The sequence below is a fragment of the Falco rusticolus genome, chromosome 8, assembly GCF_015220075.1.
Source record: "Falco rusticolus isolate bFalRus1 chromosome 8, bFalRus1.pri, whole genome shotgun sequence".
In the NCBI taxonomy this organism is placed as follows: Eukaryota; Metazoa; Chordata; class Aves; order Falconiformes; family Falconidae; genus Falco; species Falco rusticolus.
In genome coordinates, this window is record NC_051194.1 from 52,578,574 (window position 1) to 52,593,844 (window position 15,271).

Sequence of the window (15,271 nt, forward strand, 5' to 3'; positions counted from 1 at the left end):
CTAGTAGATGTAATAATTAGTGTCAGTATTTACATTTGATTTTTGTCCAAATTTTTTCCAGGCCTTTACCAACAATGTTTGTTACAAAATAAGTAGAACTCTGAGTAACAAAACAGTGGCAAGCATAAAATTCAGTCATAGAGACCTCAAAAAAAAATTCCTATAAAAAATTAAAGCTGGTCAGTTTCAGCAATTTTTGTATGTGATGGAAACGTGTGATGGAAAAATGATGTGATTTTAACATACATCAAAATTTAAAGCCAACAAACACTCTACTCCCACAACAGCAAACACTAGGAAGGACAGGCTTAAGTTTTCTACAGCATTTTTTAAACTGGTTTTGTCCACACAAATGTCCAGTAACAAAGGTGCTGTGAAGGCAGAGTGCTACAACAGCATATTTACTCAAGAAACATTGAGGCCGCCGCTATATTACATTTGTCACTTAGTACTCATTTAAGTTACACAAAAACCAAGATGATGCCAACAGTGGTGCAGGCTGCAAAAGAAAGGAATGATGTTTATTGTGGAGGGGTTTCTTACCCGGCTCATCCTTCACAGCCTGACCTGGACCCATTAAGTGTCTTGGACCAAGCCTTCCTGCTCCTCCCAACAGTGAAACGCTGTACTTTTGACCGATACAAACCGGATGGTCACAGAATACACTATTTTTGGATTCATATTATATCTAACTTTTCCATAAGTGACTCGTTCACTTTGTATCAGATTAATTTTTGGAAACTTGCATCAATAGGAACAACTCAGTGGTAAGTCACCTTCAAGCGGACTCCATTCCATCAACAGTGCTCATTTCCAAAACATTAATAAATTCATCTACCCCAAGTAAGGCCTTTGCGTTCATTTTTAATTGAGCATTTACTGACTGAAACTCTGTCAGCTGCTAGTTTAGGCTTCTTTAACTAACAAGATTAAAAAGTTTTAACAGGTTATAGTCACACTTCAAGCAGAAGAACGAGTAGCAACGTATTGGTACTAAACCTTAAAAGTATGCCTGAATGCTACATTAACAAAAACTTCTTTGAAGGCCGTCACCTGCTTTCACAGTTAGAAATCTAGACAGACCAAGTTAAGAGGCTAGAACAAGTCCAGTCAGGAGAAGTGCCAAAGGTAGTCAAGAGGAAAGGGTGAAAACAAAAAGGGATAGCAAACTATTGCTTCACGTGGTCAGGAAACAATCTGTCAATAATAATATACGAAAACAAGTTTTTCTTCAACTTACAGATACCCAACATATTTAAATACTCTACAAGGTCACTGTCTTAACGTTTAAATGATGCACGCACAAATGAGTTATGCACTGTAACTGAACCCTTTAAACCTAAAAGAGGTCACACACGCTCTCTCTCTGCCCTTCTAGCTGTGTTTTATTTGCTGAAATTAGTATGAGTTACCCTTTCATTCCTCCACTGTGAAACACCAATAATTAAACATTGACAAATGTGGCAAAGACTTAACTTACTTCAATCAGTTAAACAGATCGGTATGATAGAAATCAGCACTATGTACAATACAACAGCCTCTAAGACATGAAATATAGAAAGCCACTTTCATCCTTAATAATGATTAAATTACTTTTATTCCCATTTAAAATATACAACTTTGAAAAATTATGCATCATACATTCAAATGAATTGCATTCTTAAGTGTCCTGATATCCAGGTATCCTATTGCTGGCCAGTATAGTACAATAATCTGTCAACACCGTTTATGGAGATTTTACTCCTATGGCCCTAAATAAATAAATATTTCTATCTGATATTGTAGCTTTTCTTTAAACACTTACATTTAGAAGTCAATTTCAGTAGGCCTCTTTCTCACAAACATTGCTTCTTGTTCCTATAGGAGAAAAATCCGCAAAGATCCCAAAAAGGGCAAAAAATGTCTAAGTCAGCTATTTCAGAAATAGCATTCAAGATACAAGAGCCAATTTAGCAGTGTAAAAAATAACCATTCAAGCTAATATTACCAACCAAAAGCCATTTGAGAAAACTTACTAACAATGCCATAAATCTTAATGGTGTTTAAGTAATAATTTAAAAGCTTTATAAAAATAGATACAAACGGTATCATTAGTACAGCAATACTGTTGCAGATACTATTAGCAGTATGGCAAGGATGCATAACCTACAGCCCCCTTCAAAAAGCACCACTGAGAAACTTTTGATGGCAGGAATTCAATGAATTTTAAAAGGACACACTGACTTCACATAAGCCTGACAAGTGCTGCCTGCAGGGTATAACACTGCTCCACTTTGAGGCAACTTCATACTGCATAACTTTGTGTTATTTATAGAACACCACAAAGACAGAGCAGGCATTTTATGGTTTTTTTTTCAGACCTCTGCAGAGCCTGAAGTCTTTGCTAATATACAAAACAGAGTGGGGAAAGAATGAGACTCAAATAGCAATGAGTGATATATAGTATGTATTAAATCAGTTAGCGGATGCGTAGGAGATAAGACAGTAGGGGAAAAAACTCAGCTGCTGAGTTTTACACTGCATAAAGTGTAGAAAATAAAAACTGTAATTTGTTAGCCCTAATTAAACTGAAGCCAACATCACCCCTTCCATATCAGGACTGGAGAGAAAAATGTTTATCACTGGATTAAAAAAAGAAGCAATAAACAGTTTGGTATGATATCCTAACTTAACAGAGAAAAATCAACACAGGTATTTTAAAGTTGATAGTTTTTATTTACAGTTTTGTTGGCAAAAGGCTGTGGGAAAGTTTAAAATATTTTAAACAGAGGGCATCATATTGTACTGTATGATGTATCAGTTCACAATCTTCAGTATCCAGCTGATCAAATAAAGCTAATTACCACTTAAAGAAGCATAATCTGCATCAGCCCCATTAGAGTATACCGCCTAAAAACACTTCAGGCAGTTTCTAATCAAATACAATCACTAATAAAAACGTAGATCTGGTGAAGAACGTATACTTTGGGTTTTATACTGTACCTGGTATCAAATTGCCCACTTATACTTGCATACTGGCAAAGCAGTTACACTTTCTACTTTTAGTTGAAAGTTATAATCTCATTTTCTGCAAATTCAGCTGTCAGGTAATTCTGAACTACTCTGAATATTTTACTGTGAGCATAGTCAAGACTGGAGTAGATGAGACTGAAGGAAAATATTCCTGATATATGACATGCCCATCAGATTCAGCTGGGTAACCATAAACATCCTGCTTAAGAATTTTATTCAAAAAGGAGAAAAAAAAAAAAGTGTAGTCAGTTTTCATTTTGTCACATAGAGATTCAACTCCTCACTTGAGCTTTTTAATTCATTCTTCTAAATCAAGGGTGTTTAGTTCTTCTTCTAGTTCATCCAAGTCCTCTCCAGTAAAAAGATTTTCATCAACTGGAACTGCATCAATAACTCCATTTTCCAACTCCCCATCTCCATCGTTATCTTCTTCTAAATCATTCTTCTCACTGCTGTTTATATCACCACCAGAAGCTTCACTTAATTTATTATCTGAAAATAAAAATAATTCTTACACATTTCAGTGTCACAAGCTTCTTAATCACCAATACACAATCCTACTGTACAGGCTTTAAAGTTTTAAAACTATAAAGAAGGTACCCTATTTGAAATTTACATAGACTTACATTGGTTAAATTGCATGTAATGGATTAATATGCAGGTTTGGATCATTAATTATTACAACAGTTTAAAACCAAATGTAACTCAAACTCCCAGCTCCTCAAACTCCTATTTTCATAACTGGGTTTAACTTAATGAGCCGTTTTTACTTGTTGTCTGCACTTAGAAGACTCCAGGTCTTAAAGAAAAGGGTGTGCATTTCAGAAGTGCACCAATATCAAGACTGCTCTAAGAAATTAGAAGCTAGCTAGAAATTACAAAGAAAAAAAAGAAAATGCTTCAAACAAACAAACAAACAAACTTCAAGTGGCCATGACCACTACCTTTCATTTACACTTGACAGTAATTCACGTCTATCTACCTCTTGGAAAGCTCTTAACAATTCAATCCTGTATTGGTGATGCCTAAGTCATGGACTTACCATCTTTTTCTATTGAACTGTATGTGCTGAATCGCTCAGGACTAGCCACAGTAATGCCAGTTTCATCAACAGCCTTTGGGACATAGAGGCTCAAATCTACATCGTTTATACACACAGGGTCTTCCATCTGCAAAACAAACCAAGATGCTCTGCATGAATTACCTTCCTACAGAAATTCTCATTTCTGCATCATTTCTAGTAAATTATTTTAAACCTCCTTTTGACACAAAAATTTTGACAAAATACACTCTGCAGTGGTCTGAAATTTGAAAACTGAGCTTATTAACTGCACTGTAAGAACTCTCAAATTAAAATTTTCAAACTTGAATATAACTTGATATATTCTTCCAGTTAATACTGTTCTGTACCTCATCATCTTCTCCCGTTCCTTGAACATAATGGGTGTCATCTGCTTCTTCATCATCTGCATCAACCAACTCTGGTCGGAACTCAAATACTTCACGCCCACTGATCTATTCAAAGAAAAAAATAATAATCTTAATTTATCACTTAATTTATACTGCTGTAAAGAAAAAAAGCGCAAAAGCAAAGCAATTCCATGCCAGCTAACTTATCACAAAAACTTATTTACTCTTCCTTCTTACATTAAGAATTGGACTATAGAACATACCACCAATGCTTTGCCAGCTTTAAAATCTGCTTTCCTCCGCTCCATATCTTGCTCAGCCTTATCAATTTTTTCTTGTCTTTTTCTTCTCTTCCATGCAATAAAACACTCTAGAGTAATTTTGGTAACATTTGGTCCTAAGGCAGCACGCTGTCAAGTAAAGAGACTGATTAATGCTAGAAATTGTTTCCTAAGGCTATAACAAATTAAGAGATTTAATTATTCTTTTCCAGAAATAAATGAAAACATTCCTTTCCAGTTCCTTCCTCACTCTCATCACTGTTAAACATGCACCATGAGCTTATAGTTTGACTCAACACATTATTTTCTAGCTAGTGAGACAACTCAACAAGAAGAGCAGAGGAGGAAAGAAACCAACGATAACAGCCCAGTATCTCCTCAAATTGACACACCAGGTAATGGTGACAGAAATAAACACAGCAGCAACAGAACAACTTCAGAAGGCACCATTCTCTTGATGTTGTTTCCTCATTACAGAGTTATGCAAAAACTAAGCAGGCAGTGAGCTGGGGATGACAAAGGGCCTTAGAAGCAATTGTAACAGGTAAAGGAAAAACAGCAACAAGAAATAGATGCCTCCTAAAAAAGGATTAGCAACACCTGCACTGAGTATGCAGCTATAGTTTATTCACTAGGTAATAGTTTCTAAACAAAAACATGAATCAAATACTATACATTCTTTACCCTAGCTCATACAGCTAGGAAAACATTTTATACTTCTTAATTATTAATTAGAAAGTTAGTTACAACTGTCTCTTCAGAGTAATGAAAACCAATACCACCAAATGGTACCTGTCTGACAACTTTACCTCTTTTTCTATTAGATCTTCTAAAGAAATTTCATCTTGCTTTTCCTCCTTCTTTTTGTCTTTTTTTAATACAAAACCTGGAGGGAGAGCATGGCGATACATGCAGTTGTCTCCTCCGCCTGGACAGACCCAAAACCATCCATATTTGTTGTTTTCAATAGCATCAAGGAAGTATTTGCAGACCTGTATAAAACAATGGTCGTTAACACTGCATTTACTTTTCAGTCCCAGCAATTCACACTACACTACTACATGTCTTAAGTACAGTAATTCAAAGCCAGTTCAAATAAACATATTACTAAAAAGGTAGACAAAAGAAGTGCAACTTTTTATATAAAACTCATGTAGTCAACAGTTTTTCCCCTTAATATAATCCCAATTTAAGATGACAGGATGACTCAGAAGACTAGCAACTGTGTACTACCGTAAACCCAGCAGGACATGTAAAAGCATGCTGACAGTCTGTCTTCCTGCTCACCAATGTCAGTGTAGTTTTAATCAAAATAAATTCCATCTGCCTCAGATGTTACACCTTCCAGCTCATGACCCTGAGGTAAAGATGCTGTTCTAGAACTTTTAACAGCCAATTCATAGTTCACACTTAGCCATAGCAAAGTTTAACTTTCATATTTTGGCACTATCAGTAGAATATGTAATTATCTGGTACAGAAAACAAGGTAAAATAGTTCTGAAAAAGGGATTAAGATATTATGCCATTTAGTGCACAAACTAAAGAATATTCTTGAAATTAGAGATCAGGAATTACAAGCGATTCTCAATTGGTAAATTTCAGCTTACAGGAAAAAAATTAAGTTTACATGTTTATATGTCACCCAGTACATAAATAACCCAATATATATAGCAGTCACTAGAGCTAGACAACAGACCTAACTAATCACAATACTTGAATCTTCTAAGCAAGCATTAGATACATGACTGATTCCTTTAGCATTTCTATTTTGAAAGCACTTCATCTACTACCCATTTGTAATTTACATGAGAAAGTATCTTCTGATGACTGAAAGAGCTTTGGGGTTGGTTTTTTTTTGTTTTAAAAATACATTATTAGAAATACTATCAGCTCAACTGGATACTCAGAATATTGTTACAATATTACATTCAAAATCTTTCGTTAACAACAAACATGTCTAATACCAGTCTGCAGTTACTTTTTTTTTTTTAATTGAACTAGAGAAAAGAAAGAAAAAAACCACAAAAAAAGAAAACAAGCCACATACTATTTGAGTTTTGGGTTTTTTCTTTTCCGCCTCACCATGCTTCTTGTTCACCACTTCTTCCAGCTTCTTCTCATCCCAGTTATCCATTGTATCTAGAAAAAGACCACAGATGGTTTAAAAAAAACTCAAATACTAAACAATGCTAACAAGATCCTTTTCTCCCTAATAACAGTTTTAATATGCAATTCTTATATTTTAGTTTACAGAACTGAAAATAAAATCAAGATTTTATTCTACAGTTTTCAAACTGTCTTATGCTGCTCACAAGACAATTTCTCAAAAGCCTTAGAAATTTATATTTTGACACGCATAAAGTGTGTTTCAGTTCAAGACTAAAAATGTATCATTCCATCTGTACACTACCAAACATAGACAAGGAAAAGAAGAAAAGGATGAAGACTGAATAAAAGAGAAGACTGGAGGATAATGTCCAGAAATACAGATAATACATTTTGAGTATCAAAAGAAAGAATACCAAACTTAGTGTTAAATTTAAAAGAAGGTTCCATCAAAAGAAGCAAGACCACCAATGGTAACAGTAGTAGTTAACCTATGGGATCCTATCACATACATTTACTATGACAGAGGCTAGAATTCAAATAAAGACTGAGATGCGATGTATTGTGGAAAAACGAAAGAAATAATTCTGACTATAAAATCTCTAACACCTGCTAAGTAAAAGCAAAATCCAGAGTACTTAGTAAAAAAATGATTTGGGGAACAGAAAAGAAGTCACAGAAAAAATTCCAAACTGTCTTGAATTCTAGAACTGTGCATATTTGGGCAAGCACTAATAATAGTTCTTGAAGGCAACTACAGTTGCTCATTACACTTCCTCCTTTTGCACTTCTGTTTTATAGAACTTAGAAGAAACTAGCAACCATAAGCCAGACCAAATACTGTACAACTTCCTACTTGTAGAACATAATATGTTTACACAGCAGAATTTAAAAACCACCATCCAACACCACTAAGTCATACTTCTTTTTCTAAATAAGGTCTAAAGTGTGAGCACACTTCTTAAGCGAATGACACTGTTGTTCATAATTTTGAACATAGTGGTATGGATTGCCTTGGTCATTGGCCAGGTTCATAACCACAACAAAAGAAGCCTCTTAATCTTAAAAATTCAGTTTCAGAATCAGAATAGTTTAGTAGTCATTTTCTAGAAGTATTATACCTTTTTCAAGGTCTTCATCTCGTGCATCAATGTAGACGCTTCGTTTTTCACATTTCCTTTCCAAAGACAAATCATGAGAAAACTTGCACTTGTCTCCTTTAGTGCACTGTCCTTGCTTGAAGAAAGCACAAACTACAGATTTGGGATCAGCACCTGAGTGAAGAAAGTTTTTATATTTTTATACTACTTTTTAGCAAAAGCTGTATATTAAAAGTTCTGAGAACTTTATCTACGATCATACATTCTTTAGGATCTGTAGAAAATGAAACCACGTTTTTAGAAAGTGGAAGTTATTTCATGTGAAGTTCATCCCAAGTAAATACTTCATGTCCTGAACATGTCATATCTACTTTGTATAACATCTTCCATAAAGTATCAAAGCTGGCATTTTACTACTTAAAAAAATACAGATAGCAGCAAGCTTGAGTGAATCATTCATTCATATAACACATATGAGATAAAATTCTGTGCAACTTCTTCCCTATAAAATAAACTATTTTTGCCTCTAATACAAAGAGAAGCATCTTCTGGACGTCAGCCTTTCCTTAACAGATCAACACCACACTAAAATGAATCATAATAATCTAACGCGCACTTATTCAGACCACTTTAAAAACAGAAATAAGATGGCTGCTCATAGCCCCCAAACAAGCAACTGTTATGGTATTAACTATTCGATCAACCTAACTACAGTTTAAGTAAATATCAATTATTTGACCATCAGAAGGTGAGAGAAGAAATGAAAGCAAGTAGAAACATATTTATGAGGCACAACTCAATCAGAAATACTTTACTTGGAATATTCATTAAGTACTCATGTAAGATTTTAACCTCAAGTTTTCATCTTGCTGATTTCGCACTGGGTGCAAGTCACCAGCGACTAAAGTAGGTACAGCAACACTTGCTTAAAATCTTCACTAAAAATCTAGTTTTTAAACAGTGAATGGATCCCTGAGAGAACTTCAGGTAATGTAGCTCTCCTTGTTGGCAATCTCAGTAGAAAGCCAAAGCTTTACTTAGGACAACGTTAGTCTTCTGAAATAACTTCAAGTCAAGAGCTACTTTATTTGGAGAAGGCTGACCACTGTGTTACCATCACCAGAAAACTGGCCTTCATGGCTGCTAAGTGCCACAACGAGCAAATACCAGGAAGACATACATGGAAATCGTATTTGTTTAGTCAAAAAATTGTGTGTAATTTCATTAGTTTGAAGATTAATAAAACAAAGTGTTGATAGCATTTAATCCATTCCCTAAGAGTATTATCTTCCCCCACACACACACATAGCAGCCAGTTGTAGAATTTCCTAGAATTACCAAAAACTCTTAAAACTTACATTTCATCACAAAACTAGTTTGTTCAATAACTGGATTCAAGTTAGACTGCACTTACAAAACCAAGGTGATGTGGAACAGAAGTAATTGGAAAAATTTTACTGTTCTGACTTGTATTAAAGTTTTCTGTGAAGACAATAGTTACATTATACTCCTTGTCATACCTGGATGTTGATGTTTCCCTGGGGAGACAGGCTGCTTTAAATACCAACATATACACACACACAAAAAAAATCAGGCTGCTCACCCAGAAGCATCTAATTAATGAACATGAATACAGCAAAGTATCTATAGCTGCCCCGTCAATATCAACGTAGTTTTTGATATTCTAATGACCTAGTAATGCCAGATGACTTCCTAAAAAAGTGTCAAATTGTTACTGACAAAGTACTTGGTACACTACATAAAGAAGGAAACAGACATATCTAGTTTATTACAAAATGATCTGGCATTTGTAAAGGGTTATTTTACCTGAAGTGTATATGTGAATAAGAGAAGATAAATGAAGAGTCAAGTTACTCATACCTTTGCTAATCTTCTGCGCAGCAACCACAGGCTTGAAGAGTTCATTTAATTCCTGTAATTCTTTTTTCTTATCTTCTTTTTTTAATTTCTTCTCACTTTCTGTTTGAGCAGCCTATAATGACCCCAAATTTGAAGTTATTAATATAAAATTAGAATGACATTACTCACTTCACATGAACTGCACATAAAATAGCAAATCATTCTAAATTAGTTTCTAAGGAGAGGAGGGAAAGAACCTGTGATTTCTGAATTTCTCAGAATTCCTGCCCTTGCATGAACGGCCAGTGCCATCTAGTGGTACCGACCTCCCAAACCGAAGGGATTTCAAATTTGTCCAGAGATGCAAGATGCTGGTAGGTACCATCAGATGACAGTTACCTCTATTCCACGTTTGCAGGCTAGGAAATCAAGTGAAAGATATTGAGACTATGAGAGGAAAAGTTAGTTGCTCTTTTGTGATACATCAGTAGTGCAACTATTCAATGCCTCAAGGTCTGCACAAGGTCTTTAGTCCCCCACATGCTGCTTTGCTCCTCTTGTATACTGGTAGCAATTCCAGGAAGCCTGTCCATAGAAGTTGGGAAGTGCTTTTGGAACACTATTTGTCTGAATTTATATCAATTCAACATATCAGTGTTGCACTGATAACTTGTGGTTTGTAAGACAAGAACATTTATTTTATAGGTACTATAAATTTATAGGTACTATAAATAGGTACTGGAGAATTTGGCAAAAATACACTAAACTGTTTTAGAAGGGAATTGGTTAGTTTGGTCAGTTTTCCTACCGAAAGTTCACAACTCTTATATAACACGCAGACCCAAATATGTCAACTATGAAAAGTAGTACTTTAAGAATGCTTTAGTTTCACCCTAGGGTTCTAAAAGCATAAAGACAAAGCTTTAGGGTTTTGGTTGGTTTTTTCTGTTGTTTTGTTTTTAAAAAAACCCAAAAACACAACAGAAAAAAAGAACCAGAAATCCAAACCACCAAAAAAACCTTGACATCATTTCCATTTGTATTTCAGGACACAAGAAAAAGTGTTCTTTCTTTCTCAGGGACAACCCTAAGTGAAAACTATTTTACAAGACAAGAAAGGTATAATCAGGTCTAAAAATTAGCTTCTGACATCAATAGCTACCAGCATTTGAGAAAAATTATTTTAGTTTGGCAATTTACATACTGGTATTGCTATACATGCTACAGATTCAGGGACTTCATACAGAAATTTCAGCAGCACTGTTTGAGTAACACCAATGTTTCTGAGGTAACATCAAGTATTCCCTTCTGCTACAAGAAATTATTAGTACTAATGACCCAAATATCAACTTCACTTTTAAAGTTGTACTTGACATTTGGTAGCTCATCCTTACGTTGTGTTAGGAATATAACATGAAATATGACATCACAAATTTAGCTGACGCAAACATAATTATTCTATGGGCTTATTCATAGAAGAGGAAGCTGTGTGAATACTTAACAACTAGCTTCCCTAGCAGTCTAGGAATAAGAGACCCGGCTTACTTCCATCATATTTTCATGAAATCCATGCTTTCTGATTAAGTATAATCTAAACATTGTATCTCAACTACATCACATTTCTTCTCATCATACAAAAAAGCAGCAGAATAGTAAACAGTGGCTCAAAACTCCAGTTTCTTTGACCAGGTCACCAAATACAATTTGAAGTGGAAACAAGTCTGACAAGTCGGCGTGTAATAAATACTTCCATAAGTAGAATAACAAGCACATACAGGCTTATACTTTTTTAATCTACCTCCAACTCCAGTTTTAGTAACAACTATTCTTAACTGTTCACCAGTTCTTAGATTAGGTGGGAATTAAAGAGAAAAAACAACAGACTGTACCACTGTACTTTGCTGATAGCCAGTTTCAATAATTTAATTTCAGGTATGCCTTTAGACAAGCTTTGTGAGAAGGCTATTAGTTAAATCTGTGCTAGTCACAACACATTAGGCAAGTAACATCAACTTTTTTCTACTTCAGTATTATATGGCAATCTATATGTATAGTGAAAGATGGCTTGACTACACTGTGGGAAAACATTACAGACCGAATGCTTACCTGACGTGGATTTTGCTGACCAAATTTAACCTGGTGAGTCACAGCCTTGATAAACTTCTGTTGTTTTGCACCTTTTTTATTCTTTAGGCCAAATGTTTTGTCCTAAATCAAGATACAGCCACATTAATTAAAACAAGTTTAAGCTGTTACAAAAACCCAACAAAACCCCCCCAAAAACTTGCTAGCAACACAAGCAATGAAGAAACAGTATGGATGATATTTAAACCCCTCACATCCCCTTTAAAATTTGCTTTTAAAAAGAGTCTACTAAATGTTGCTTTTGTGTGAGCTACTGCTTTTATCATCAGACCTATCTGTATCCAAGTATTAGAGTAAGAGTATACACAGGGTGTTTTCAGGCCTTTCAAAACAACAGGACAAGATGTTTTTGGTGACCACCCAAGTAACATCTGAAGAAAAGATGAAGACTGAATAGCTATAAATATTGGGCTTTTTTTCTCCTATCTGCATGAAATGACTTATTACTTTTATCTTCAAGTATTCATATATAAATGTTATAGATTTGTTATATAGATTAATATAGCCACATGTAACACATTATTTTTTATTTTCAAGTATTTTAAGCTTTTCATTTTCCAACTGTACTAACATGAAAATAAGTCCTTCTCCTATGTCAAGTCCAGACAAGTGTTTTTACTTCCTAAAATCCACTGCAAGGAGTTTCTGTTTGCTGCCTAAGCCAATTCTTCTACATCTCCAGTTTTAATGTTAACATAGTTTTCAATACCAAACCTACTGAAAATTTTATAAAGAAAAAGACAGGTTATTTTCACACAAGCATCTGAAGCAGAAATTATTTTCTGTAACTATAATACCTATTCTAAAAACCTATCCACACCTTTCATTTGATACCAATATTTTTTTGCTTCCAAGAAAAAGTAACAGTTGTTCATCCAGTGATAATACCTCAGTTCAAACATACTTTTGGAAAACCTAACAATCAAACAATAGATTATGTAAGACTTACATTGTAAATGAAAACAGGATGACTCTGGAAATTCAGAACTGTTTATTTTGTATCCCCTATCAAGAGCAGCAAGCCCTCTGTTACTTTATTCTAATTTCACAAGTCTATAATTTGTCAAAATAACTAGCTGGGAACAAAAATAGCTCATGCACACATGTTATTTCTGTGCCAAACACACCACAAAATATATAATCATTGTGTATGTGAGTTATGTAATAAATTACTGTTAATAATCAATGCAAGCTTTTCTCCTTTCAGCTGCATTTTTTTGTAATAAAAATCAGATTTTCCCTATTTAGCTGGATTCAGCAAGAACATCAGACACACTGAAGCCAAAGAGCAAGAACAACCACTTTCCTAACGTTTCCAAAAACCACAGAAACAATATTCTGCAGTGCTAGATTTAAAAGAACACTTGCATTACACAAATAATTCTGCCTAAACAGGTAAGCAACCAACAGCAATCCTTCATGCCAAGATGCAGGCAAACATTAAATTTTCTGTAATTGCTCTCTTCTTGTACTCTCAACATAGCTTTTTTTTATATAGTGGAAGATCTGCATGACTATCATAATAATTATCACACACTACAGCTGTTTTTTAAAAATCTGGCTTCACCACGGAATTGAGCATCAGAGGTTTAAATAGAATAACAGATGCTAATCACTGATCTTCAAATTACTTGGCATTCAACTTCTATGAAACGTTAACTAAACTGTTATTACAGAAAATACTTCCTTGGCCGCCCAAGTCAGATTGTATAAAAAAAAAAAAACCAAAACAAAGCACACACGTGTTTTGAGCAGAGTGAGAAATGCAAACTTATACCTCAGAGAGCTGGGCTCGGAAAATACAGAAACACACAGAACAAGGAGATGGAGAAGGGCAAGGACAAGAAAGAAAAAAAAAGGAGGAGCACCCTTGTCAGATCACCTTCAGTCCAAACACAGCTCTGGCCTGAAAAGTCCCGGCTGAAAACCCTACCCCCAGTCCAGGACGGGCAACGGCCGCCAACACAACCTAAAAGGCGACGGTCAGCGAGTACTTTTGACAGGTCTGGGCAGCGCTGGGGCCACCGGGGGAACCCGCGTCCCCCGGAACGGCGCTTCCGGGCTGGCGGGGCCCCAGCCGGGTGTCGGTGCGCACACCCCGCCGCGCACGGCAGCCTTGCGGCTTTACAGCCACCCTTGGCCGTTGCCGCTGCAGAGGCGGCCTGCGGGCCTGGCCGCCGCGGGTCCTGACAGCGGGCCTTCGGGGAGGCCGGGGGCCCGCAGGGAGCGAGCTACCCGCCTCCGAAGGGCAACGGCAGGAAGCGGCAGGCCCCGGCAGGGGCAGGGAGAGGCGCGGCGGCTGAACAGCCTGCCCGGTGTCGGCCGCGGCCCCCCGGGCCCGGCGCGGCCCTGCTCGCCTCACCTCGATAATCTTCTCCTTCTTCTTCTGGTCCGCCTTCTTGCTGCCCCCCGCCGGCTGCTGCTGCTTTTTGGGGGGCATGGCGCGGAGGGCGGAGCGGCCTCGGCGCTCGCTCGGGGGCTCGCAGGGCCGCGGGGAGGACGGGGCGGGGCGGGACAGCGCCGCCGCCGCCGAGGAGGCGCTACAGATCCCGCTCGCGACGCCGCCGGCCGCGGAGCACGCTGGGAAGGCAGCGCGGGGCTCGCCGCGCGCAGGCCCAGTTACCTCCCAGCAGGCAGCGCGACGGCCGGCCGCTCCGGATGACGTCACGGGGGGGCGAGGCCACGCTCACTGGCGGCCGGGGCGCCCACGCTACTGCCGGGGGACCGCGGGTGGAGCCTCGCCGGCCGGGGAAACAGCTGAGCGAGAGGGGGGGGGGGTGGCGACCCCCGAGGGCCCTCCCCGGCCGAATCCCGGTCCAGCAGCGGGAAAGCCGCCTCCTGGTCGTGTGGGAGCGGCTGCCCAGTGGGAACTGTGGCCGGTTCCCGTCACGAGTGGCCGCCCGAGGGAGATGCGGTTACCCCCGCCACCTCCAGAGGCGGCGGCCGGCCCGCGGGCGTAGTGTGGGGCTTGTGCCATGGAGAGCCTCAGCCCCCTGAACAGCCCCAGGCAGCCTACTCGTATCTCTGCCAGCTCCAAGGCAGCTATCTAGAAAGCAACAAGAAGTCCAATTACTGCCTAAACGGATGCGGAATGAGGGTGGGGTGTACAGGTGTGTTACCTGCAGAGGTGGAAGGGAAAGCTGAGGAGAAGGGTCAGACACCCTGATCAGTGGCACTGCACAGCCCTCCGAAGGCCAGAGGAGAAGCGCTGCTGGAAAAGGGGTAGGTAGTGAACAGCCTGCCAGCAGATTTGTGCACAGCTGAGTGCAGGACAACCACCAATGCCCACCTTAGCGGTGTCTGTCAGGGGAGAGTGCCTGAGAGCTGAATCACTATTGGCCCTTACTTCACTGACAG

At 38.1% G+C, this 15,271-nt stretch overlaps 1 protein-coding gene across 1 annotated transcript; it reads right to left on the reverse strand.

Moving 5' to 3' along the window:
• Nucleotides 1–2,692: 2,692 nt before the first annotated feature.
• Nucleotides 2,693–14,481, reverse strand: ZC3H15 (zinc finger CCCH-type containing 15). The gene is made up of 10 exons (XM_037397864.1): nt 14,277–14,481; nt 11,876–11,977; nt 9,791–9,902; nt 7,931–8,083; nt 6,751–6,842; nt 5,513–5,695; nt 4,686–4,832; nt 4,423–4,527; nt 4,055–4,181; nt 2,693–3,504 (listed from the first exon to the last, which is right to left on the reverse strand). Exons 1-10 carry the CDS (start codon nt 14,352–14,354, stop codon nt 3,311–3,313), a joined length of 1,293 nt encoding a protein of 430 aa, XP_037253761.1. The 5' UTR covers nt 14,355–14,481; the 3' UTR covers nt 2,693–3,310.
• Between the last annotated feature and the right edge of the window lie 790 nt (nt 14,482–15,271).